Source organism: Calonectris borealis, chromosome Z (genome assembly GCF_964195595.1).
Source record: "Calonectris borealis chromosome Z, bCalBor7.hap1.2, whole genome shotgun sequence".
NCBI lineage: Eukaryota > Metazoa > Chordata > Aves > Procellariiformes > Procellariidae > Calonectris > Calonectris borealis.
Window position 1 is genome coordinate 10,558,216 of NC_134352.1, and position 27,880 is coordinate 10,586,095.

At 43.7% G+C, this 27,880-nt stretch overlaps 1 protein-coding gene and 1 long non-coding RNA gene across 2 annotated transcripts; one reads left to right on the forward strand and one right to left on the reverse strand.

Annotated features, from left to right (window-relative positions):
* Positions 1–6,401: 6,401 nt before the first annotated feature.
* LOC142075729 (uncharacterized) lies at positions 6,402–8,654 on the reverse strand. The gene is made up of 3 exons (XR_012670999.1): positions 8,468–8,654; positions 7,807–7,935; positions 6,402–6,726 (listed from the first exon to the last, which is right to left on the reverse strand). It is a non-coding gene; the product is annotated as an uncharacterized LOC142075729 (long non-coding RNA).
* A 1,992-nt stretch (positions 8,655–10,646) lies between these two features.
* Positions 10,647–27,567, forward strand: HSDL2 (hydroxysteroid dehydrogenase like 2). Its single transcript, XM_075137532.1, has 11 exons — positions 10,647–10,778; positions 15,062–15,225; positions 15,662–15,760; positions 15,883–15,997; positions 18,403–18,506; positions 19,464–19,562; positions 24,547–24,741; positions 25,229–25,300; positions 25,954–26,139; positions 26,672–26,800; positions 27,257–27,567. The coding sequence occupies exons 1-11, from the start codon at positions 10,762–10,764 to the stop codon at positions 27,367–27,369; spliced, it is 1,293 nt and encodes a 430-aa protein (XP_074993633.1). The 5' UTR covers positions 10,647–10,761; the 3' UTR covers positions 27,370–27,567.
* Positions 27,568–27,880: the final 313 nt, after the last annotated feature.

The window sequence follows — 27,880 nt, forward strand, 5'->3', positions numbered from 1 at the left end:
GAGGACAGTGGTCTTCTGCTCCAGCTGCCTGCAGTAGATTGCTATGGTTAGGTGTTGCCCACACCGCTCTGCCTGACTGGGCAGGGCAGACTTGTGCAAGTGCTCAAGCAGACGTCTTTCTGGTCCTGTAGGAAACACCAGGCTGAATTAAAAGGGGCGATCAGGCAAGGAGTGTCCTGAGCTTGTTTCCTAAGTAGAAGGCAGCATGGGACAATCTGAGGAGCAGGGATTCAGCCATCACAATGCACTGCAAAGGTTTTGTCTTTTTCCAGTAATCGCTGATTAACAGAAGACTCCTGTCCTTCCCAGACTCCATTTGGAGATTCACAACTCAGCCTATGGCACACATGTGGACACCCGCATTTTCCTTTGGACATCCTGAAGAAACATGGGGGAATAAGTACCAGCACTAAAGACCAGCCGACTCACAGTGACCGGATCTGTTAGCATTGCAGTTAGCCATCGACTTTAAAAAAAAAACAAAAAAAGCAAAACACCAAGCTTCAAGTCAGAATTAAGATCAAAGTGAGTAAGGGTGTGTATTGACGAAATGCAAAACAGGTAACAGCTCACAAAAGCCTACACAGAGATGGTAGTGCCCAGGAAAAACACCCAGCCTTTGGGTCAGCTCTAAATTTTCTTCTTGCCCCATCTGGGGCCGCTAACAACCTGACAGAGGTACCTGTTAGTTTTCTGCTGGCCGAGACCTGACTGTCGTATTCAGCAGCCACCTTTCCTTCACGTGTGCATGATGCTGTAGGAAACGCTGAAGACAAATCCTGTCATCATGGGCATCATGAGGCTACTTCACATTCACACCCGCGCATATCAGAGCAGAATTAACTTCCTGCTGGTCCTTCCTTTGTTAGATTTGCTACGAGACTGCAACTAACAATTAGCAGTGACACAGAAAAAGGCATGTGAAGGTCAGCCCCCAAGGTGCTTTTGAAAATCCTATGCTACCTCACCAGAGGCCTGAAATACCCTTGAGAATCCAGCCTGTGCATTTTCAGAGTTGTCACCACACGACTCTGTTTTGTATGAAATTCCTGTGGATTTTAATTTAGTTTACTTTCCAGGCTCCTCTTGTCTGATATGGCTTCAGAGAGTCCAAGAAGTCTCATTTTCAGCCCTCATTACACTTTCACTACACAAAGGAAGCAGTTTCAGTCGCTTTTTCTTGTGGAAGGACAAATGAGGTTGGCAGTGCCCTCCGTGTGTAAATCAGACAGAATATGAACTGCTGCAATACAGAAAAGCTTCTGATTTCTTCAGTGTTTGCTTGGAAGACAGAGCTCTTACAAAAATGTTTTAAAAATTTAAAGAATGAGCTTCTTTCAGTATTGAAAATTACTTCTGCTTTAGGTGAATAACATAAATGTCTTACAGGCAAAAAAAGACTAACCTGGAAAATAAAAAATAGAGTCAGAGAAAGCCTTGATGAACTGCATACAAGGAGTATGGTACAGCTTCCCCAGAGCAGCCGTCTGCAAGAAAGGATTGAGACAGAAAAGGGCAGATCTGGAGTTCTCCGTTTCCTCTTTAACTTGCTAACAGCCCCTGTTTGTTTTGGAAAGACGCATAATGATAGTAGGGACACCTGGGGTTTTGGTGGAACAGGACCTATCTGTGGCAACAGCAGGCGAGTGTCAGTTGTTGGATGACAGAAATACACAGGTAAAGCAGAGCAATTTAAACAAAAGCCTGGATAATGAGTATGGTAAAAATCTATAATAACAGCTCAACAAGAAACCCACTTGAAAGAAAGCAGGGGACTTGGCAGTGTAAGTATGTGCTAATTATAGGATGGAGATTTGGCTGACATTAGTAAGAATGTACAGTGTGTAATTTCTGTATATAGGATAAGGACAATGGGCTGTTTTCTATGTCTAAGAAACCATGACACTTCGGTCTCCAGCCTGTGGCCTCAAGTTATTCCCTAATGTGCTTTACAACACAGAGAGTGGCTTTAGAACATAACTGGGCCTCGCTCGTCACTCCCTTGCATTGCTAGCTGTGAGTTCCTGGGTTCAGAAAAGGGGTAGTTTTCTATAGGCAACGAATGAAGGCTGTAGCAGACCCAGAGTGTGTCCATTTCTGTTCCCCTCTTCACGCTGATCTGTGAGGGCAGACCTGTTTTTTTGCGGGATGCCTTACAGAGCTCACAGTGCAACCACAAAAAGGTGGAGGGTGGGGAAGATATTTTTCTTCAAAGAAAATAAAATGACAGCAGCCAAGGTGGTAACTGTGAAGATGGGGCATTATTTACTTAGGGTATGTTCAGCTGTCACCATCACAGGAGCATTTATTCCTCTGGCAAAGAAAATAACCAAGTGAACCAACTGGGCTTGTTTCCTCCCAGCTTTGGGTAAGGCAACTACATTATTCTTTTATTCCCTCAATTTTTGGCCTGGTTAAACTTAGAAGTTTGAGAGACCTGAGTTTCAGCAAACAGATGTGACCTCAGGCACTTTGCTTTTACAGTAAAGTCTGGATCAAAAAATTCCCCTCTATCACGTTTAATTGTTTAGCGGAAATAGTAAGCTCTTAGCTTATAAAGAAATAGCTGACAACATCCTTCTGGGCAAAATATTTTTAATGCAGTATGAATTATATTTCTAGGAAAAAAATCCAGAACTCTGTACACTGGCTTTATGCTGTTTATTCTCCCAGTACCATATCTCACACATACTCACACACCATTAGGACAAAGATTACAACTGAATATAATGATATGGTAGTTGTCCCCCAAACCGCTAAAACTTTAACCATTGATGAAAAGGTATGTTCTGAGAGTTGATGCTCATGCCATGTGGTTCCTATCAATGGAAGAAAGTAAGAACACGGAAATAAGCTTAAAATTAGAGTTCACACTTAAGAAATTTAACAGAACCCACTTTTTCCTTCTTGCATAGAGACTGAGCTTAACCATAGAGCTTGAGCTTAACCACGCTGTGCAGAAACGGTGTGTGCACTTTCCTGCCTCCTTGGTTGTGAAGTTCTGATGTGCGGGCCTCTGAGTCCAGTCTTGCAATCACAACTTAATTGTATAAACCCTCTTTTAGCACTGAACAGCAAATGCCAGACACGTTAACTGCTGCACATACACAAGTGCTTTCACCTTTGCAATGCCAAGGGACGTCTGTGTGCACTTCTGTACCCAGCCTTTCACTTGCAGTTCTGCAGCTTTCCACCTGAGCTGCTGTGTCAGTCTTCTTCCCTTCTCCTTCCTATGCTGTTGCCTTTGTGTTGTTATCCTCATGGCCTTCCACTGCAAATCTCAGTATTACAATAGGTTCTCATGCAGAGCAATTGCTAACTGTCTGAGAATCCCCGCTTTCTTCTCCCTGTGCTTCCTACCTGTTTTGTAACTTTAGTTTACGTTAGGGGAAAAACAACAGTTAGCAAATAGAAAAGTGGATAATAGTCATATAAATATCCCGTAAGCATTACCAGCCATAAACATGCACAAAGTGGAGTGACCAGCATGCACCACTGGCGACTGATTAAATGTGATCCTGTCAGCACTGGCAGCATCATGTACAGGAACAACTAAGAGGGAGCTTGGCTGGGTCCTAATGCCAAGCACACAGTTAACACAGCAGAAAGCCTGACAAGAGTAGTTACAATAATCTTCCTCATCCTCACTGGATGCTGACATTGGAAAGGACACTCTTTTGGGAGCCCTATTGCTTCGTTTCTTGGCTGGCCACTGGGCAGTTTCGCCCTTCCTTCTCTTTCCGTTCTTTTTCCCCTGTGGTAACTTCAAGTTGATGTGTGGACCCCACTCTGTCCAGGGGTAAAACTCTGTGCAGGTAATCCTGTCTCAAGAGGAGCGATGATACTGTCCCCATACAGTTGGCAAGGTCCCTTTCCCTTCCTTCAGCATGAGACCCCTGTGGGAATGGTGGGAAGCAAAGCTACAGAGGAACAGCTACACCCCAGTAAAAAATACTGACTCTAAGTATTGTTGCTTGAGTTAGTTATATTTAGTTAGTTATTGCTTAACTTTGTTATATAAAGCAACATCTTATTCTAGGACAGAACGCTACACAGAACTAAGATTAAGCAACACTCCATTATAAGGACTGAGATTCAATGGTTTTAATTTTTGTCAAAGTTTTAAGCATTCAGGCCAATGTTCTTCCAAACCAAGTCTCTCTGACAACAAAGCATTAGTCTCTCACTGATTATTTTGGTGGGACAAATAAGCATGAGAAGTCCTGGCGCTCTGTCACCGAGAAGTACACCCCCACTCCTGCTCTGGAGCAGGGACTCTGTACCAGAGGCGAGGGAAGGGAGCTGCGAGCCTGCGAGGCACAGATGCAGGTTTTGCTGTCGCCGCAAACCTGCTTATCCCACCCCATCCCACTTCCGAACCCTGCTAAGAGTAGAAAAAGGCACCGATGCGCGGCTCCCCCTGCCGGCAGCGCGCGGCTCCCCCTGCCGGCAGCGCGCGGCTCCCCCTGCCGGCAGCGCGCGGCCGCGCCGGCGCCGTCGAGACGGGGAAAAGCGGCGGGCGGAGGGGCTGGAGCCGCGGAGGCGGGGGGGAGGCAGCGGCTCGGAGCCCTCGGGCGCCGGGGGCAGGGGGTCACGATTCCTTCGCAGCGTGCTGAGCCGTCGGTCCTGTTCGTGGCCGTCAGCAGCGTGCGGACAGTGCCTGCGTTCCGCACAGGCCTGCGAGCTGCTGCTTCCTTTCTTCCTCGGAGCTGTCACCCAAAGAACCTGTAGCTTTTTTTCTCCAGTTATTTGCAGTAACAGAACAGCCACAGTTTGTTCAGTCACTTCATTTTTATGGGCCTCCAAAGCTGTGAACTGAGCAACAGATTAAAAAGCAACACACTTCTGCCCTCATGTAAAAATCCCCTGCAGAACCCAAATACGCACGGTAATTCCTCCGCTACAGCACCCGTTGTAGGTCTTGTCCTAACAGTGCACAGCACACTGGCGTGTTTTTCAGCCATGTCTGTTTACAGCGGAAACTCCAGGAATGCCATAATATGAACATTCGTAGTGCAAGGATCAAATATCCCTAATACGCACACCACCAGGTCCCACAGGGCCCATCCCGTGGCGCAGCCACCCCCCCACTTACCCTAAGGTGAGGGGAAGGCAGCAGGACACCTACCCACATGCTCGTGATGCTGCCTGCGGGACGCACACTCATCCTGAGTCAAGTAGCGTAGTGTAAATACATTCAATTGAAAAACAGAGGTCCAAGTTTTCTGGTTTTCCTTTTTCCTGCTAATGAATTTCTTGTCCTGTTGGGTGTGAATCCGTAACCGTTTACACCAATCAAAGTGCTGGATGTGGTAGTTCCTGCCCTTCTCTCCCTGGCATGAGCAATTATTCATACAACCGCATCAGGGGTGAGGCACAGCCATGACCTGGCTGCCAGCAGCAATCAGTACCCCCCAGAGAGCACAGTGAGCTCTCGCTCTTCCATCATGCAAGCAACACTACTGATGTACCAGAGAGAGAAGAAACACCGTGGCCGGTTGGAGACAGGTTGTGCTGCTCTGGATCCAAGCGCTTTTCTTGTAAGGATGACACCTTTCTCTAGGATTACACGGCATCACAGTCCATCACCAAATGACATTCACAACTACCAACCATTTTGTGCAAGAGCAGTATTACTGACTACACAAGAAACCATTAACTATAGACACAGGCAGGGAAGCAAATAAGCACATTCTTAATACTGAACTGGATGCTGAACTGGAACACCTTTCCCCTCCCCCACACCCACAATCCTGAAAAACAAAATGCTTTAGCAGAAAAGTTCCACAGAAGGAAAAACTGCAAATGCATGGGGTTGATGATGAATAGGTATGAAATTAAACAATGTTTCTCCTGATACCCAAGTTCTTTGATCTGCTTCAGTTCTTGTAGTGTTACAGGACAGTGTTTGGAAATGTTCTTTGAATACCTCTGTTCACTTGAAAAACATTTTCTAGTATCTGTAGGTTTCAAAAGATGTTTCGTATTTTAAGGTGGCTCCCTAAAGAAACAAAATTTATGTGACCATATTTTGCACATAAGCACATACATTGTGTTTTCAAATAGCTTGAGATCATCAGCCACTTTTTAATAACATCTGATAGAGATGGTCAGTTCCTACAAGTTTTTTGAAACCAGTATAGGAGAGAAAAATGCTGCTTGTCTCCCAGTCAGAGGGAAAGTTAGTGCTGAGTTCAACTCTTGCAGTACACTGGAAACACGTTGTGCCTCCCCTAATCCCCTAATCAGAACTCACATCTCATTAGACATCAGGTAATTCAAAGACAAGATAATACCATAAGAAATAAAGTTCTATTAGGTCTACATCTCACAGTAACAGAGAGCAGTTTGCTATCAGAGGAAAAAGTGAAAAAGAATTATCCTTGAAACATCGAAATTTTGGGACATCATTTTTCTTTTAATCATCATAGCAAGTAATTAAGAAAAACATGCTCGTTTTTGGGCATTATGGTCAGACTGAGTTGTGTCTTCTCTAACAATTAAAATTTTTATTGATACTTATACTGCATCGAAGAAAAATGAGGACTGGTATTTTAAAATAGCATTGTAGTTATATATGAAAGGCCAGTGTTCTGCTACTAAGGCTTTCCGCTCACAGTTCAAAAATGAACTGTGGTAGCATCTTTTCCAGACTCATTGCTAGCACCATGTTGTCTTCAACACTTAATTTTCCTCACAGGAAGGCCATGATTGGCTTTAGCTTACCTAAAAAGAAGAAACAGGATCATCAGAAAATGAAAAGCAATTGGATACATGCTGTGCACAGGAAACAGTAATATTGGTAGAATAGATTTTTGAGTTCTTTAGAAATTCCTCTTTGGCATATACTTCGTATTTTTATCCACGTGGTAAAAATGCTAAATCACAGTCTGCGATTAAATCTCATACCCTTCAAGTATCTCAGTCTAACAAAGTTTCCATATTTCCATCTATCTGTATCTATATATCTATATATATCTCACAATATTGAAGCACTTTGCTAAAAAGGAGGAGGCTGATTAATTGAAATAGAATTTGCTTTTCCAGTCCATTTTTAAAGAATTTTTTGAGGACTCGATTATAATGATTAACTTAATGTTAAAAAAATTAACTTCTTTTTTCATGATTAATCTATTCTCTTCTGACTCCATTTTGAAGTTTTGCTAAAGAAGGTTCAGAACTGTTTTGAATAGCAATAAATACGGAAATCACACTTACAAAGCAGAGCAGTAATTTAACATTATGAAAGTTGTGACATTGCCTCTTGTCCAACAAGTTGTTCACCAGTAAAAACCTTTTCTGGAGCCAGAAAAACGTCAGTAAGAGGGCCAAATTGCATCAGATGTTGTATGCTGTTACTTAATGAACTTCTTAGATTATGACTGATTTTAGCTGAGACAAGACCGTATAACTCAGGTCTCTCAAAGGAGAAGAAAGAAACCAGGTTACATTCCTATCCAGTTCTGCTGTAAAAGCAGTGCCCATTTCGGAAACACAGGCTAGAGATGGGCAGAACAGAAGGCCAACAGATTGACTGGATTCTTTCTGAAGCTATGCGCGCTGCTAAAATTTCAACACCTAGTTAATAAAAGCAGTATAAGCTTTCATGCTCTTCCTGTTCACAGAACAGAAGAGGTCAGGAAAATCCAAGGAGTTCTATCCTACACTTTCACTTGAGCCACAAAAAGCCAAAAGCTCCTCCACCCCAGGACCACAAAGCAAGGAGGCCGTCTACTCGCCCATCAGCGGGAGGTTTTCTGGGCACCAGTACCTGCGTCCGCCCTGGCAAATGCCTTTGTCACTCACCTGTGAACATCTTCACAAAGTCGGCGCTCGACATGCTCATAACCACATCAGCCGCCACAGGAGGCTTTCCGAAACCAGCGCTCCCACCCTTGGTTTTCAGGTCAATGTACCAAGTGCCTGCGTCATCACCTGAACAGACGGGGGAAGAGGTGACAAGGCAGCAAAGAGCGCGGTGCCCTCCCTATTCCTCCCTGTCCGACGGCCGCTGCCGTGTCCATTTGGAGCGGTTACACGATACCACCTACGCTGGCGGTGCCCTGCAAGAAGTCACCGCTTGCCCCCCGTTCGGCGTGCAGGCAAAGCCAGCCCCTGGCAGACGCCCCGCAGCACCACGCATCGGGGACACGGGCAGAAGAGCCCAAAGGCAGCACTTTGCTGACAGAGCTGGTGGCAGCTGGCGCTTTTAACACCACCCTGCGAGCACCCCTCTGCCGTCACGCTGACCCTGTGCCGTAGGGCCAGCTCGGTGACAAAGCCTGCCCGCACGCGCCAGGAGCGGCAGGCGCTTCCTGCGCGTGCTGAAGCTGATCCTGAGGAGGAGCGTCACACAGGACAGGACAAAAGGGATCAGCTTGAGAAGGGGAGTGTTTCTGTTTGAAAACACCGAGTGCCTCTTGCCAGGAGCGTGAGCACGTGAAGGTTTGAGGAGTGATGGTCTTACCAGATAATTCAAACTGGAAGACGCCCTGAGTAGTTCTCACGTGCTCTTCACTCATTGCCCCCTGAATAACTCTGAACGTTTCTGCAACAGGACCCGATGGCTTGGCTGTGTTGACCTTAGCTCCATCTGGTCCTTCATGCTGGGATCCGCTTAGTTTCTTCTCCTCTTTCAATGCCTGGGAAACACCTACAAGAAAGAGATTCTTCTGCAAAGGCTTCTAAGCTGTAAATCAATTCACTGCTTTAATCAGCATTTTACTATATCGCAGTGAACGTGTACATTTACCAATATTTAACAATAAAGCATTTGCAATTTACAAGGCTGATCAAGTTGAACAGCCTCTGAAAATGTTGTTGAAAGTCTCTTAGGTGTCTTAAGTATCAGAAAATAGTTAGGACTATTCTGTGAGTCCCTACTAAATAACTTGTGAGATCCAGGGATCTAACACCATCCGTCCCTGGCAGAACAGTCCTTGGCGATTGCTCAAATAGTACTTTCAAGGGAAAGGGACTGTTCAAACTTTGCCTCCTCTGCCCTTCTCCCATCCCTATTTTGGCACTCCTATGAACCTGCTCAGCATTCTTAGTTGCCCTCCAACTTGACACACTACAATTCTGAACAAGCAAAAACAATGCTTCTCTCAAAAAAGATTTCTGCATTTCATCTAAGAGATTGTAAATCACGCAAGTTTCATCTAGGAACTAACAGAGACTGTTTTTTGTATAAATTTATCAAGAGAGATCATATGACACTCCTGCAAAATGTGCTGTTTGCCATTTAATTTCTTTTTCCAGCAATATTTACCTGGGACATTCAGTACAAAAAAGGATTCTTCAACATAAGGCACTGATTATAAACCATAAAAATTTCAAAGTCCTGTGGAAGGTAACATTCTTTCCCCAGCTTTAAGTGCAGAGGCTCCGCAGCTACTTCCATAAATCATACTCTCCAAATGAGAAAAGGGTTTTTGCCAAATAGTTTGAATGGAGTTCAGGTTCTTGGGAGAAAAAAAACAACAAACACAACCAACGTGAAATCCAGAGGGTGTTCATTATCTCCAGAAATGATCAACTTGTACATACAGTGCTTCCCCTACCACATCTTTCTATCTTCATTGCTACCATCAAAACTAGAAGCCTCTTAAAGCTGCAATGAAAAACATCTGAAGATGAGAAACTGTGTCATTAGCTGGTAAGTAGTAATATACACATTATTCTGGGCAACAAAAAAAAAACAGTTTTGAGTTGGGGAATTTCAATCAATTTAATTTATTATCAATTAATATGAATATGTAATTAAGAAATAAAAACAAACACTTAGAAAAACCCACCTCAACTCCCATATGCACACCTGTCCTCCACCCTCCTTATTTATTTCTAATAAATTCTTAAAGTTTGAGCCAAATTCAGGAATCGCTACTAGTAGCAGTGTACTCAGAAACGTTCTTAGCCTTTGTTGTTAGATATCCAAATGTTATTTCATCTTCCAATCAAATAGTAGTGTGTGTAAGGGGAATATTTTAAATGTAATGATTCTTCTGCTAAAAATTCTTCCCTTAGTATGTTGAAGTAACAGCACTGTTCATTAGGGTGCACATTTGTTAAGTGAACAGATGGAGGAAACAATACCATAGAGGCCATGGGAGAGGGCTATCAGTGAACTATGCCCCTGGCGTGCTGGGTGATCTTGGACAAGCGGTTTTCCTCGGCTTGCCTCACTTTCCACCTGAAAAATAGAATGTTTCTACCTATTTCCATATTCATTTTGAGATACATTCATTGAAAACAGTGCTTAAGCCTCGAGTGATGGCAAAATGCCAAATGCCACTCAAATACACAGGAGGCTGGACGGGCACGAGCAAGTCTGTTGGCACCGTCAGCTGGGGCAGACACGGTGTTTTGAGAGACGATCGCTGCTCTGGTTGGAAACCACTCGACTCCACTCTCCTCACCCCGTGTCGGCCCCCAGCTCCCCTCAGGCTGGCTGATGTCCCCCGACACCCCCGCTCGCCTCGCCGCCTCCCCGCACAGCCGGGCGGCCTCCTCCCCGGCTGTCCCCGCCTGTGCGCACGGGGCCGCCTCCCGCGCCGCACAGGGCCCGGGGCCCGCAGCTCAGCCCCCGCCTCGCTGGCAGCCGCGCCCCGGCCCCGGCCCCGGCCCCGGCGAGGCCCGCCGCTGCCCTTCACCTCCGCCCGACCGCTCCGCCCTTCGCCGCCGCGGCGGCTGCGCGAAGCGGGGCGGCCCCAGCGGCCCTTCCGGGCCTGCTCCCCGCCCCGGGGCCGTACCCGCGCCGCCATGCTGCCCAACACGGGGTAAGCCGCCCCAGCCCTACCCTCTCCTTCCGCGCCCCCCGCCGGCGCAGGCACCCCCCCCACACACGCCCCAGGCCGCTCCTTCCCGCTCCTCAGGCGGCGGCGGTGGCGGCGGGCAGAGCCGCGGGGGCTGGGGGCGAGGCTGAGGGAAAAGCCGTGGCTTTTCAGCCGCCGAAGGCCTCTCGGGGCGGGGGGCGAGGTTGGCTTCGGCCGGGGTCCGTCGTGGTGCCGGGGAGGTTTGCGGGGCACTCAGCTCGGCGCTGGCTTGCCTCCTCCTCCGAATGGGTTACGCAGGACAGCGCTTACAGTCGCTTCAGAGTGAATCGTTACACCGGAGGGTAGGAACGCGCCTGTCATGGTGGGCTTTTCCCCGCCGGGGCAGCGCGCCGTCCCCGCGGCCCCGCTCGTCCCCGGCGGCTTTGCTCGCACCTCGGGTCACGCCGTCCTCCGGTCACGCCAGCCGCGGGGTGGCCGGCCTGTGCTTGTGCAACGTGCGGTAACATCAGAGGTCCGGCCAAGGAGCTTCTCCCCGGCAGAGAGGGTGGAAGCAAGGCCAGGAGATAAGGGGGCAGGTGGGGACTGGCAGAGGTCCTGGAAAGCTTCGTGAGGAGCACTCACGTCAGTGTCCTTGAGCGGAGCGTTTCCATAACTATGAAATAGTTATCGGAGGACTTTCATCTAAATTGGGTAGTGCATCTGTGATTTTATATGTATGAAACTGTTTTTCCTGTTATTCCAAGCCAGTACCTTCTTACCTAGCAATCGAATTTTCTCCCAGTATAGGATCATTTAGAGGCATTTTCTGCTTTTCTTCAGAGCCAGCACTGCTAACAGCCGGCAAGATAAATTGGTGTTACTTGTTCCTGTATGTTATAAACAGGATTATTCATTAAATTCCTAACGTATGTGTAAGCAAGCTGTAAAAAGTGTCCCTGATATGGCCTTTGGGTTTCTGTATTAGCAGTCATGCCTGCTGAGAAAAGAACCTATCTTTTTTTTTTTTCAAGATCCCTGAGACTCCAAGGTACAAAAGTGAATTTGATATTTTCTGTCTTATTACCAGAATTCAACTGCAATGGAAGCAATAATAAAGATGCAACCTTCACAGTACAGGTCATAAGCAATTTTAGACAAGCACATGCTGTAAAAACATAGCTGTAGGGACAGAATTGGAGATTGTGGAGCTAGAATTGAAGGAAGGGAGCTCCAGAGAGTGAATGTGGTCAGTGGTGATTGTAAGCCTAGGGAGAAAAAGGAGGATTATGTAGGCTGGAGATGCAGTTGTGCTGAGAAAAAAGAAGACTTGAGGCTGATGGCCAATGTAGGAAAGGTTGGAAGGGAAAAATAGAGAGAGTGTAACTGGAGTGAATAGAACATGTTCCCTGACATTTTGAATAGAATAATAATTTGGGGAAAGGAATTGAATCTGGGGCTGGACTCTTCCAGGTTGGATCATCAGATAATTAAGGCTGGAGGGACCTTGAGAGGTCTCCATTCCAAACTCCTTCTGAAAGCCAGGTCAGTTCAGAGATCAGAGAGGGTTGTTGAGGGCTTTGTCCATTTGGGTCGTGAAAACCTCCAAGGCTGGAAACAGCTCAGGGCCCTGCTCTGTTGCCTGACTGTCGTCATGGGGAGGACAGTCTGAATCTCTCCGGTTCGAACCTTTCTTCTTTCAGTTTGAAAGGGCCTGTTGTTTCTCATCCTCCAGCGCTGCACCGCAGCATGTATGCTTGGCTCCATCTCATCAATCACTGCATAGGTATTGGGGGGCTGCTGCTAGGTCCCCCCAAAGCTGTCCTGCAGGCTGAACTGGCCCTCTCACACAAGTGCTGAGCCTCCAGCCATCTCTGTCTCCCTTTGCGGAACTTTCTCCTATTTGTCAACACATACCTTGTGTATAACTCATCACAGGATGTAAGCGTGGTCTTATGAGTGCCAAATAGAGGGGCATAATTCCCTCCCTCAATCTTCTGGTTGTGGTGTTCTTGTAGCCCAAGATGTGGCTCGCCTCTGTTGCCAGGCACGCTGCTGGCCGATGCTCAGCTTGCTCTCTGCCAGGTCGCCCAAGGCCTTTTCCAGAGAGCGCTCCCTGGCCGTTCACTCCCCAGCCTGTGTCCTTGCAGGGTCTCTTTCTTCCCAGGTGCAGGACTGTGCATCTGTCCCTGTTGAATTTCATGAGGCTCCTGTTCGTCTGGCCAGTCGGGGACCCTCTGGATAGCAGCCCTACCCTCAAGCTTGTGAACCGGTTGTTGTCCACCCCCAGGGCATTTTGTCACCTCCTTCAGGTTGTTGATAGAGATGTTAAACAGGACTGTCCAGGAGTAGAGGTGGTACCCCACTGGTTACCGGTCTCTGCAGAGTATGACTTACTACCACCACCCTCTGAGTCTGAACAGCCAACTAGTTTTTTACCTGTCAGGTTGTGCACCCATCCAGACCATAATATCTTAAATTGGATGCAAAAACCTTCTGAGAGGTGGCGTTGAAAGCCCTGCTTTCACCCACCCCATTGAGCAAAGGGCCTGCTTTTACTACCAGTGTAGCAGCAGAAGCCCCTGTGCCCTTGACGTCCTTCACAAGCCTCAGCTGCGGGTGAACTTTGGTTTTCCTCACATGACCCCGACATGCCCGGGTGATATTTCTAACCCCTCCTTTGTGGCCTGTCCTTGCTCCCACTGTCTGTGTGACACCTTTGTACATGGGAGCTGAGTCATGAGTTCCTTGTGTAGCCGTGCCGGTCTGGTACATCTACTTGTCTTCCTGAATGGACCACTCTTGTCCCTGGAGGGGCTTAAAGCCCCACCAGCTTTCCTCAGCTTCCTCCTCAGCTGCCTCTCGCTGGACCCCCTTTCCTTCTTCCCCGACTAAGGTGGAGTCTGCTGACCTCCTATCAGTTGGTTGAAGAAGCAGCCGGATTCTGGCCTTATTTGACTGAGTTTTACAGTCTGACTGCGTGTTGCAGAGCTGAACTTTCCTTACTGTGCACGTGACTCGACTCAGCAGCAGTTCTTTGTGATTCGCTGTGCTGTTTTGAGATTTTTCTTCCTGTGCTTCTCTAGGACCCAATTTTGCAGAGGAAAGCTGTTTGAAATGGCACCTGCAGGCACCTTCATTGACTTCCTGGGAACCCGCAGGTGCCTAACTGTGCCGCAGCAGGGGAAGATCCCTCACCCTCCCTGCCCCATCCCAGTTTTCTGCCTTCTGAACGCAAACACTCACCCTCCTAGAGAGTGTTTTAGAGAGGGATGCTCTCGGATTGGAGGGAAAAAACAGACCTGGAGAAACAGTAGTATGTCTGGCCCAGACTGAAAGGAAAACTAATGCAAGCTTGGAGGCTGGTGTATAACATTTGTGATGCGAGTGAAAAGTGAAGTTGCTGTAGCACATAGTTTATATGCATTCTGTAACTGGGGTTGAAAACTTGGGCCTCTTGGTTTTTTCCACTGAGTTACAGAAAGCAACACAAGCTTTATGCACACTGAAATGCACATTCCTTCACATGGAAAACTTATGGTCTAAGAGGCTTTATTGTCGAATATACTTTAAAAAAGATCAACGGGAGTTGATCTTTTGCTTTTCAAAAATTCAGTGATATTTTGTAAGCTAGACATCTTTCTGACACTCTAAAACTTGTCAGTTTCTCTAGAGGTTTTGATTGAACTCATTTTTTGGGTGGACCCATTGGATTAAATGTACTTACTGGGAAGTGTTGAGTTCAGTGTAAAACCTTTACGAGAAATAATTGTCATTTCTGAAAATCAAGTTTTTGGCACTTGCATGTGGCACCCTGCATTGGCATTGTGGTTCTGGTCTTGAACTTTATACCACATTGAGACAGCAGTTTTCTTGTGTTTAGAGGGCTGCGACTAGTAAATTACAGAGAGCTGCGTAGGTGTGTTGTCTCATTAGAAACTGGCATTTTGTTTTTACAGCTTAGTCCTTTTCCGTTGTTGGAGAACGTAGCAGCTCTGTTGTAAACAGTGTGTTGGATCATTTTACAAAAAAGAAGAAATGTAGTTGGGTGACCGGTGTAACCTTCTTGCTTTTTAGTGTTTGCAAACTTGGAGAGTGGTCTTGCCTTCGGGGGTACTGTACTTTGCTGTAGTTGTAGCCATTTCTTTTGTATTTAGGGGCTGCTTTCTTAGTAAAATGATGAAGGCATTTGCCTGGTTGGAAGACTGCTCTAGTTACTTTTGCCCTTAAAGAGTGCTAAAAGTCAATGATTTACAGGTTTTGCTTTGTTCTCCCTCTTCTTCACCCTCGGTTTCCCCCTTCACCTTTAGGAAACTAGCAGGATGCACTCTCTTCATCACGGGCGCAAGCCGGGGCATTGGCAAAGCCATTGCTTTGAAAGCTGCCAAGGATGGTGCAAACATTGTGATAGCTGCCAAGACAGCCGAGCCCCATCCGACTCTTCCAGGGACTATCTACACTGCTGCAGCCGAGAGTAAGTTGTAATAAATGAGAGTGGGCTTCAGGTGCTGGGCTGGGTGTATGCCCTAGCTTAATTGTCATACCTGAGTGGAAAACTCCGTAGACTATCTTAGCTCCAATTCACCTTTAATAAAACAAGCTTACTGCTTCTCTTGCCTCCCAGGAATGCTGGGAGGCATCAAAATACTACTGTAATGAAGATGTATGTGTATAGATAAGAAAATGCGATGTTAATGGAGATGTATGTGTGCACCGAACACATTCTCAGGGTTAAGATTTGGTTTTGGTTTCCCTGTTCTTTATGTAACATGTAAAAAGGTAGCAATTTCAGAGTGCAATTTTCAATGCCTTCTTGAAATGTGTCATTGAATGAGAGATTCTCAATAGGTTCATGCTCTTTGTTCCATCTGAGAGCAAATTTTTAAATGTTTAATTTTTTAATTGTGCAGTTGAAGCGGCTGGAGGAAAGGCTTTGCCATGCATCGTTAATGTGAGGGAAGAACAGCAAATTATTAAGGCCGTGGAGAAAGCTGTGAAGACTTTTGGAGGTATGCTAAGGTGTGGAGGAGACATTAACAGGCAGATTGTTCAAACAGAGAAAAGAACAGCCTGCCTTACTTACGCTTTTTGCCTTTAAATGCTAATGTGAAATGGCTTATTTTAAAACCAGGGATTGATATTTTGGTGAACAATGCAAGCGCCATCTCTTTGACTGGCACTTTGGAAACAGAAACGAAGAAGGTCAATCTTATGATGGATGTCAATGTCCGAGGAACCTACCTTACGTAAGTGCTGAGAGAGGGAAGCAAAGTAATTGTAACAAAATGTATTATGTCATCTGAGTTTTTCTGAGAAATTGTGTAGCTCAATCACGTGCTCACAGGAAATTGCTTGGTTATTGGCCAACTGATTTGAAATTAATATTTGCAAGAATTAATTGCAAGTTGCAGTAAACAGGAACCTTATTACTGTAGTCATTAAGTGTTCACAAGCTCCTCCATGCAGGTAGGAAGCCAAAACTAGTTTATTTCAAATGGAGCTCCAGCTTGGCTTTGCTACATGCTGCCTGCTCTTTCACTTCAAGTAAAATGACTAACTCTTTGCCTACATCAAATGCAAGGTCTTGTTTGTCAGCTTCCTTCTCGTAAGCGTCTTTCTCATGTTTAAAGACATTATGTAACTTACCATAGAGAAATGTTAAAGATGTAACTTAACAATCTAAAGTGTTCTCCACCTACTTTCAGCTTATCAATTCTATCATTTATTTAAATTGCCATATCAAGATTTGATTTCACAATTCGTGTGGTCCTTATTTTGCTCATTTTTTGGAAATGGATTCAGTAGGTGGGATCATCTGTAGATTTACATGATGTCATTTAAAGTTGCTCTGTTTTAAAATGAAAACTTTGATTTTGACGGGGTTGTGTTAAAAAAAAAAAAGCCCTTAGGATGATGCAGATTCTCTAAGTTCAGTTGTTGCTTGATGTGATCAGGAGCTTTTGTATCAAAGTTTCATCAAGAATAGTGTCTGTCATTCTCATTTGTGCAGATGAATTTGGTTATCAGATATTATTATTATATTCTTTAATGTTCTTTTGCTAAGAATCAGTGAAGGGATTTGCCATTAGAAAAATGTAAAATACACATGAATAGCAGCTTTCTGAATTAGAGAGACACATCCGCAGCCTGTAGATAGCATGGAGAGAGGAGGGTGGAAGAAAGAAAGTCTGCTTGCAGATGGGGATTTCTGTGCTTCCACCCATGATGTTCGCTTTTGAAAGGCTGTAAGTGTAAGTGGTTCTGCCCTCAGAAAGGAGAATTGGTTTTGGAGCTTGGCATTCCAGAAAAAGCTCTGTAGATCTCTCTTGCAAATCTCTGAATGGGTTCCACTGTATTGCCAGTGGCAAGCTCTGTTTACCCCTCACCACGCAACAGCAACAATCACTTTCTTGATGGTACATCTAGCTATTCCAAATTCATGGAGAATTCTTAAAGTCATCTTTCCTTTGGGTGCTACTCTGCCTTAAAAAGATTAAAAAGCAGGTTCTGTGTTGCTGCAAATGGAAGAGTATATGAAAGATTAATGCCTTTCAAGGGAAGTTACAAATGATCTTTGTCATTGCTTTTATAGCTGTCAATTAGGAAGACCTAGTCAAGCATTTCAGCCTTTCTTCCCCTGCTTTGTATGTTGCTTCTGCTCGTAATTTGTAGAGATCTGTTTGCAATTTAATGTTGAGAAAGTTACAATAGCTAAAAAAAAAAAGGTGTGGTGTGTCTGTGTGGTGGAGGCAGGGAGGATGTCCCATCTTATGGACTATACCTGTTGACATATTCTTGGTTCCTGTGCATTAAAAATTGAGACATCTAATAGATGTGAACCTCACACGCTGCCACTGAAAAGAGTTGAGATCCCAGGACATTTAAATGGGTGGTAAATGATTTACTTTACTATAATGATTTTGCAGTTGAAGGTGTCCCTTCTGTGGCTGACAGTATGTGTGGGTCCCGTTGAAATGTGTGAATAGTAGGTCAGTAGTGTAGTCTGCTGCGGTGCTGTTCTCCTTGTGAAGCTTGATTAAAAATTCTCCAGCAGAAATCAAATGCAAACATGTACCCTAATGCTAGAAGTGAAGTCAAATGATGGTTCTAGAAAGTAAAAGTTACCCTTTACAGATATGTGTAAATTCTAAGTTGAATGAATAGGGACTCTTCAGTCAGCAGAGAATATTTGTAATAGCCTTCACTATACAGTATTATTTCTTTAGCGTGGTTTTAACGAAGAAATAGGTATGTGATCAGAAGAGAATATATTTATGACTAAACGATGCTCTGTGCTGTTAATTTTGTTTGTTGCCTCATAGTGTTTTGCTGCTCCTACCAGAACTATTACAAGGAGATTATGGCTTCTGAGCATCTGGAAAATCAGCTTTAGTAGATGCTGCTGTGCTATTTGGAGAATGTGGTCCAGTTAGCAGGAATGAATACGAGGCCTGAGATAAGTGAGCAAGGATAGATTTTTTTTGTTGTTGTTCTTTATATCAGTTTAATAATTGATACAGGGGCAGGGTCTCAGCTTAGTGTTGGACTTTCATGAAAATGAAAATAACTGGTCTACTAGTATGGTTTTTCCTGTAGTTATAGATGTTCCATAAAATAAGAGGTGACTGATTAGTTTGAATCTATCTTTCAGATCTAAAACATGCCTTCCCCACTTGAGGAAGAGTAGGAACCCCCATATCCTGAACCTCAGCCCACCTATGAATCTGAATCCCATGTGGTTCAAAAATCATTGTGGTGAGTAGCATTCAGTGCCTTTGTTGTAATTTTTTGAGAACCATGTAAATACCTGGTGAAATGTGCAGGAGTGCCAGCCCAGAATGCTAGACTTGTATCTTTAGCACTATATACAGACTGGCACTAATGGTTCCCCAGAGTGTTTTGTACCTAACTTAAAAGAAATCGTTTTGTGGGAAAACGTAGTGCAGATTGCATGGCCTAATACATCCTTTATGTTTTCAAGAATGTTTCCAGGGCAAGAGTCTGCGCTTTTTCATGGGAATTCTGAAGACTATAAAATATTTTCTATTCCAAATAGAGATTGAAACCCAAAATCTATTTTCTTACAGATTCAGCTTCACATTTGATTTAATAAAGTTCAATGTTGTCTTTTAAAATGGAAGTTAATTTTGAGGTGGGAAAGGGACCCCATTTTGTCTTGAGGTTAATGTTGCTCATTTTAAAACTGTAAAAAAACCTTTCACGGACACTTGTCTTGTTAAACTTCTCCAGCAAGCCTCAGTTCTCTCCCCACAAAAGTTTCCTTTCTCAAAATAGATGACAAAGATTTAAAATTTACTTTTTTTTTTCCCCCTCCCCTTTTTGTTTTCTATAGAATACTAGTTTGGTCGTTAGCAGCTAGTATGCCTTAGGCCTTTTGAAAAAATTGAGCACTCTTTTCAGTATGCCATGTATAAAAAGCACAACAAAACCACCATATAGCTAGGCTTCAGTCGTTCGTTTTGTCAAAACATGCGTAGCTCTCATTTTGCTTGTAGTGAAAAGGTGGCAGACTACAGTTTGTATCTGCTGGGGGTGGTGGGGAGAAGGGGGAGATTTTGACTCTATTAAGATACTGTTTTGTCCCCAAAAACTTAGTTTTCCTTATGAACAAATAATTTGGTTTTTCTTTCTTCATAATTAAAGTTCTGTTGTAAAAGTGTAAATTTTTATCTTTTATACTTCTTGTCTTAGCTTACACCATTTCTAAATATGGGATGTCCATGTGTGTCTTGGGAATGGCAGAAGAATTTAGAGGAGAAGTTGCTGTCAATGCTTTATGGCCTAAAACAGGTAATCTTTTTTTTAATGGTACTAAAATAATGACTTGCTGTATTTTGTCTTCTACAGCTTGTTTTATTTGACTTTGATTGTACCTCAGACTTCTTCTGGAATTGATTCAGGAGACCGAGCAGTTCTTTTGCATGTTCTTTGTTCATCCTGAATGGATGCTGGTTTTCGTTCCTAGTTCTCACTAGACCATTGCCACTTTAATCCAAACTCCTCTTCAGCTAATTTGCAAGCCATTCAACCCTTTCAGTTGGCTGAAGCATCTGTGTAGTATTTGGCTTGTCTGTGTTCTTTCTCATGGTTTGGACAGCATCACAAAAGTATTAGCATGCTTTCATTAGTAGGTATTAAACGTCTCTATGTGGTATATTTAGAATTCCTTGCTACTTAAATTGCCAGAGCGTAGACGGAACTGACAAGATACATACCTCTGTAAATGCAGAACTAATTTAAAAAAACCCTGTTCCTAGAAGTTTTGGCACAGTGGGCCAGCAAACAGTTGTTCACAGAACCATCTGCTTGCAGGTCACATGAAATGAAAGAGCTCTGTGGAAGAAAAACAATTCGATGCTCCCACATTGTATTAACTTCAGTTTGTTGTCTTTGGGTCCGTGAGGATCAGGGCTGCTGTTCGAGGTTTAGTCAGCTGTTTGCCAAAGAGGCCAGTCTCTTCACTCCAAATACATCTAGGTGCAGAAATGATACTGATGTTAAAATCAGTAAAGACAGAGGGTAGTCCTGCCCTTTAATGGTGTGAGCCCAGTCATTGTGTTATGAAGCATTACAACAGCAGAGCTTATTCCCTTAACTAGTGGAGGGAGGGAAGAAGGAAGAGGAAATAAAAATATGAACCAAGATCCTCTTCTGGGGCTGGTGCTCCAGTGTAAGAAGTGTTTGTACCCCAGGCACTTCAGCGTTTTCCTGCTAGGAGTTGCAGGCCCCTTTTAACTTCTAGTGTGGAAGCTCTCTGATTTGCTTCCTCTAAAGTGAGGAGTATGAGCAAAACTTAATTATTTCAGGCAAAATCAGCTGAGCTTCTTTGCTTAAATACTCTAGGTGATACTCAGTTGAACACTTGGGTTCGTATGTCTGACAGACCTGGTCCTGATTCATTGGTCTGGATGCTTGCATCCTAAATTCTCCCAGTAAATGGATGCCTCATAATTCTGCTCACACTGTGAGTTTTACTCATAGAAATATTTTGGTAAGGGATTGACTTTTTGAATGATAATTGTATCATTCATGACAATTATATCATCACAAAACCTGTACTGTCTATTTTGAAGGGGATAAGCTCTTCATCTTTGGTGGGTGTACTGAAGGCAACCGCATGTGTAACTTCAGGGTCTGGATTGGCTTCCTGGCAGTGGAGTGAAAGCTCACTGCTCAGGTTTTGGGTCTCTGTTGTATTTTTTTATTTCTGAAGGAGTTAGAAGAAACATGCGCTTGTTTCCACACACTTGCTTCTTGAGTGCTCCAGGGAAACCTCAGAAAAGTTTCAATGGAGATTTCCCAGGATCTATCCTTGTCATGTGGAATAGAGCCATGAAACTTAGTACTTAAAGCCAAACTCCCTAGACCTCATGACCATCCTGCCTGGCTTGGCCCTAAAATGCCACTCCTAAATGGGTTTTATATCACTTCAGAATCCTATACATGGGAGTAATTCGGTTTTCCATTAGCAGAGGTGATCTTTTATCTACCATTTTGTGGTTTTTGGTCACTGACTGATTAAGCAGTATAAATTGTATATGAGAGTTAGGGACAGTGAAGGAATTAATCCAGAGTATTTCATTCACACAGAAAGATGTGGTATCGAGCTGCAGACAACATTACTAATTTGACTTATTTTCTCACACAGAAGGTGTTACAAGATTACCTGTGTCTTGTAAATGCACATATTTACATGCTGCATAGGCACATTATGTGCATCCTCCAAAGCTTTTTGATTCTTCAACACCTTCTCCTTATGATTCTGGATACGCTGGAGAAAACATTCACTATTATTGTGGAAATGAGTCAGTGGTTTTATGGGTCCCACTGTACTGCTGAAAGCTAAAGAATACTTCCTGCAGAGACCAGCTGGTTGTACTAGGTCTTTATTTTGCAATGTAGGTGTTTTCCCCACCCATCTGAATAATTTGGACTCCTGTTTTTCATGGCAAGGCAAAACAACCTAGGAGAATTTGTCCACCCGCTCACGCTGAAAAATTTTTCAGAGGTATAGCTAACTTTATAGGCAGACGTTACATTAAGTCTTATGTTGTGTAGGTGAATACATTATTTCTTTCCAGTGTTTGCATATGCTGGAACACTGCAAATGTCAATAATAGTACCAGTGTCCCAGATATGGTCTGGTATTAAAGGATGTCTATGATGGTATTAATTACATTTCTACAAAATCTGACATTCTTATTGGGGAGGAAACCAAAACCAAAGAAAGTAGTATCTTTCTCTTGTGCATTAGAGTGCCACTGTGCCCTTGGTAATGTATTTGTACCTGCTAAAATAAGTCAGAGGATAACACTGCAGAAGCTGGCACTTGTTACAGAGTGCAGCTAATACCTGTTTCCCTCAGGAACCTGCAGAACATGAGGCTTGGAAGTGCAGGAAGATTCAGTTTACAAATTACAACAGTATATTCTAATAAATGCTTTTTTAAATAAAGATTTCTCTCTGTGAGATGCTGCAAAATAAGTTAAAAAGTAATTAAGCTTTCTATAAGATCAAAGGTGTGCAGACAGAGCTTTGTATTTGCTGAATCCATTCTGGCTCATTCAGTTTAATGTTTAGAAACATTAGATGAGCTCTCAAAGTTTGTATAAATCAGTGATGCTTCCATGAAAACTGATGTGTCCTCACGTATAAAAGAGGATAATAATGTGCAAATGCTCCAGTACAAAAAATGTTTTTTCGAAAGGTTAATCTCCCAAAAGAGAGAAAATTAACTACTTTCACATGGTTACCAGAGAGAGAGAGTTACAGACTTCCATGATATCTAAAATACAGTTGCAAAGTTCTTAATTAAAAAATCCACTATAATCTCATACAAATGTGTTAGCCTCAGTGCTAGTATGGATGCCAGTATCTGTTGATTAATCTGACTCTTTAAACACGTGAAAGTATGCTGGTAATAAGATGCCAGGAGCTCTCCATTTATCTAAAAGTGAAAGAGGAAGCCTACCAGAAGGGCAAGGGGCAATCCCATCACTAAGAGCGCGTATGAATAATAGAGGTATCCTGGGACAGAACTGGAAGACTCTTTGTGTGCCTGAGAGGAAGACCAGCAGCACTTTATATGAAATAAGCGGAACAATGTGCAGCTGGACTATGAGGCAGTACCTGTTTAAAACCTTTTTGCTTCAGTCTGTGCACATAGGCTTACTGTGCTCAGGAGAATAATAGTTGACACTAACAGAGAAGTGCCATAAATGTGGCCCAGGAAAAGCGAACAGGTTAATGAATCCTCAGAATAGTGGAATATATTCAGGTCAACAGAACCTGGTAAATTTCATCAGAGTATTTGACAGAAATATTCTCTGAACTGTTGGTGGTTCTTAAAAAAATTCTTTTTCAATCTTGCAGGACAGGTGACATTTCAGAGGACCAAAGAAAGGCAAATTTATTTCCTGTCCTTAAAAATGAGGAAAAGACCTAGGGAGACCTAGGTGTATGTATAGTATATCCGTTCGCCACTTTTTATTTAGGGGCGTATGCGTATTTATAGCAGGTCAGTTGATTTGAAAAAAAGAAGCTGAGGTTGGTCAAAGCTAAATGAAACCTAGGGGTTAATCCTCGCCACAGAAGAATAAAATAAGGCAGTCAGCAAGGACATCTACCCATTCTTGCACTTTCCTAGAAAACACTTGGACAGGATCTCCCTGGCCAGCATTGAAGACTGCCATCCTTTTTCCGAGTTCCTACTTTGGAAGGTGAATGATCCAGCTCAGATAGATGTGTTCTGCACAGCGCCTATTTGCTTTTTAAGGGATGTTGGGATCATTTTTGCATCAAAGCCGCTGTTACTTCGTGTGGAATGGCAACGCTGAAGGGAGGACAAAAGTGATTTAAAATCAGGTTTATCCTTCCACCTCCAGGCTCTGCCAGCCCCAGGTGTAGGAGAGGATTTGCGAGTCTGTCCCAAAACTGAGGGCAGAGTGTTGAGTCTTAAACAGCAGATGGGAAAAAGTCATGAAGCAGAACTGTATGAGGGGAAAACAGTAATATGGCAAATGCCAAAAGCTACAACCAAACACCCTCTTTGTGGAACAGGATGAAAGAAAAATGAAATGGATACCTCAGCCTGGAAGAGCAAATTACAGACTTAGAGTGGAACATGCCACAATGTTAGTAGCTCCCTTGGGGGAAGCATAAAGAAGACTAGCGGAACAGTGCAGAAGTTAGTAGAATTGGTTAATAAAACAACCAGAAGTTTAGGAGATCTGGGTTTTATTTTGGGGGCTAACACAGCCTTTCTGTGGAATACTGAACAAGTTCTTTGAGTTTTTGATATTTGGTTTCTCGTTAACTTAGGAGAGACACTTGGGTATCTCATGGGAGTTATTACAAGGCTAAAATTAAGCATCAAGATTTTCAGTGTGATAATCACCAACGGAAATACCTCTTAATCACTGATGTATCATACATTCACTTTGAGAAAACTAGTTGTCCTGTTAGTTTTTCATGTCCTGAATAACCTGGAGGAAATCCATGGCAGGGACACGCACACACTGATAAACGGGTAGAGGGTTGTGAATTTCATAAAAAGTTGTGTCCATTATTCTACTTTTTGGTTCCTTTAATAGTTTTCTGCTTTTTACTGGTGCTTGTACAGATGTATTTGTTGGTTGGTAGTATTTCATATATTCGTCTTCCTACCATTTCCTTTTGTGTGAAAGGAAAACAAAGTTTGTGTACTTTCCAGAGAAATGAGAATTTCACATTGTCAATGTTAAAGCTTTGTTTTCTTACCCTCCAAACTTTCTAGCCATACATACAGCTGCTATGGATATGCTGGGAGGATCTGGAATAGAAAAACAGTGCAGGAAAACGGACATCCTTGCAGATGCTGCGTATTGCATTTTAACAAAACCAAAAAGTTTCACTGGAAACTTCATTATTGATGAAGTTCTGCTGCGAGAAGAAGGCGTTAAGGATTTTGATGTCTATGCCATTGCACCAGGTAAAAAAAAGATATCTCCAAGATGAGAAGTAAGTTCAGGAAGGAGGAAAGGCCATATGGAGAATATTAATATAGTTTTATTTCTAGGGGCTCTTAAATTAGTCTGTAAAAAGTTGCCTTGCCTCAGCTTTCAGAATGTGCCTTCCTGGAAGGCACATACAAGTCCACTGAGATTCTAATCATCAAGTGCCTATTAAATTAAAAAAATACTTTAATGAAAAGAAAATGTACCTGCACTGTAGATGTATATATTACTATTTAATTAGTAAGATAGATTTTTTTTTTTCCTTCAAATGTTTTTCATTGCAACTTCAAGGGGCTTCTAGGTCAGATTTCAAATTCTAAACACGTTTTTTCATGCTATGTCATTCCTTCACATTGTAGTTTATTTACTTATAAACTTGGCTGTAATTTCATACGAAATGGATTCCTGTTTGTGCTGTCCAACTTTACTTGGACTTACTGTTACATTTTTCCTCCTTTTTAGGTCACCCCCTGATGCCTGACTTCTTCTTAGATGTTGAAACTGACACGGCAGACGTGAAACAAGAAAGCCACGGTAGGGAAAGCACTGTGTGTAAAAGTTGATCATTTCTGACAATAATAAATGCCCTCTCTATTTCAAGTTGTTTTTTCTTTTTTCTTTTCTCCCAAGAGCTTGGCCTCCACTCAAGCTATGTGGCAAAAACTGTTTTCTCATTTGGAGGGTATGATTTATGGAAATGACTCTGTACTTAAAGCTAGGGAAAGAATGTTACCTCCTGCAGGACTTTCATGGTATAAAATCAGTGCCTTATTTTGAAGAATCCTTTTTTAACCATCTGAATTGTGGTAATATGAAGGTCACAGGTAAATATTGCTGGAAAAAGAAATTAAATAGCAAACAGTGCATTTTGCAGGAGTGTCTGTGTAAGCATTTGTGATGAACTGTGAACAGTCAGAATTAGAATTTTGCTGTGATTTTATTTTCGCTTTTCTTTTGACATATTAGGAATTGAAATATATTGCAGAATTACCTGTAGTGCTTTACACCTGTTCAGATTTCCAGGTGCTAAAAACTTCCTTTATCAGTATGAATACTGAAATGGGAAAATACTCATTTTCCCTACTGTGAAGCTTAAATCTTTTCAAACTGAATTCTCTACACATGTTTCTACATGGAGTTTTAAAGTGGTTTGCATTTGAAAGAGAAAAATAATCTCTTTCTTGTAGGTGTTTCCCAGGCATTGAAAGAGGAGAAGAAACTAAGCGGATCCCAGCATGAAGGACCAGATGGAGCTAAGGTCAACACAGCCAAGCCATCGGGTCCTGTTGCAGAAACGTTCAGAGTTATTCAGGGGGCAATGAGTGAAGAGCACGTGAGAACTACTCAGGGCGTCTTCCAGTTTGAATTATCTGGTAAGACCATCACTCCTCAAACCTTCACATGCTCACGCTCCTGGCAGGAGGCACTCGGTGTTTTCAAACAGAAACACTCCCCTTCTCAAGCTGATCCCTTTTGTCCTGTCCTGTGTGACGCTCCTCCTCAGGATCAGCTTCAGCACGCGCAGGAAGCGCCTGCCGCTCCTGGCGTGTGCGGGCAGGCTTTGTCACCGAGCTGGCCCTACGGCACAGGGTCAGCGTGACGGCAGAGGGGTGCTCGCAGGGGGGTGTTAAAAGCGCCAGCTGCCACCAGCTCTGTCAGCAAAGTGCTGCCTTTGGGCTCTTCTGCCCGTGTCCCCGATGCGTGGTGCTGCGGGGCGTCTGCCAGGGGCTGGCTTTGCCTGCACGCCGAACGGGGGGCAAGCGGTGACTTCTTGCAGGGCACCGCCAGCGTAGGTGGTATCGTGTAACCGCTCCAAATGGACACGGCAGCGGCCGTCGGACAGGGAGGAATAGGGAGGGCACCGCGCTCTTTGCTGCCTTGTCACCTCTTCCCCCGTCTGTTCAGGTGATGACGCAGGCACTTGGTACATTGACCTGAAAACCAAGGGTGGGAGCGCTGGTTTCGGAAAGCCTCCTGTGGCGGCTGATGTGGTTATGAGCATGTCGAGCGCCGACTTTGTGAAGATGTTCACAGGTGAGTGACAAAGGCATTTGCCAGGGCGGACGCAGGTACTGGTGCCCAGAAAACCTCCCGCTGATGGGCGAGTAGACGGCCTCCTTGCTTTGTGGTCCTGGGGTGGAGGAGCTTTTGGCTTTTTGTGGCTCAAGTGAAAGTGTAGGATAGAACTCCTTGGATTTTCCTGACCTCTTCTGTTCTGTGAACAGGAAGAGCACGAAAGCTTATACTGCTTTTATTAACTAGGTGTTGAAATTTTAGCAGCGCGCATAGCTTCAGAAAGAATCCAGTCAATCTGTTGGGCTTCTGTTCTGCACATCTCTAGCCTGTGTTTCCGAAATGGGCACTGCTTTTACAGCAGAACTTTGTAGCAATACAGCTGCTAGGTCTCACTGTAGTGGCATTACATTTTCCTGTGCACAGGCTGTCTCCAGTTCCTTTTAATTTTCTGATGGTTCTGTTTCTTCTTTTTAGGTAAACTAAAGCCAACCCTGGCCTTCATGTCAGGAAAATTAAGGATTAAAGGTAACATGGCGCTAGCAATAAAGCTGGAGAAGATGCTGACACAGCTTAACTCTAAACTGTGAGGGGAAACCCTTACTAGTAGAACAGTGGCCTTTCATACATAACTGCAATGCTGTTTTAAAATGGTAGTCCTCATTTTTCTCTGATGCAGTATAATAAGTATGGATAAAATGTGAGATTTTTAGAGAAGAAATAACTCTGATTAAGACAAGAAGGTGTTTTTCTGTGATTAAACTAATTCCTTCTCAAGAATACACGCATTAGGTTGCAGGTGTTTTCTTTTCTTCTGCTCCTCTGGATCAATGCAGGACACCTGAAGTGAGTTTTTTCTCACATAGTTGCTGGCACACATGTCCCATAAAAAAGGTGGGGGGAGCAAATGTCATCCTGCAGATCTGTTTGTGTGATAGAAGTGCCATGCAGAGATTCCTGAGATGGCTTAGAAGTGGAAGCAATATGGTCAGTTTAGCAAGGCCCCAATTACCCCTGGTAAATGAACATCTCATTAATTTTTTTTCTTGCTTTCCTGAGTTTACTACCTACACTACTTCTCATACCTCTGTCCTGCACTGA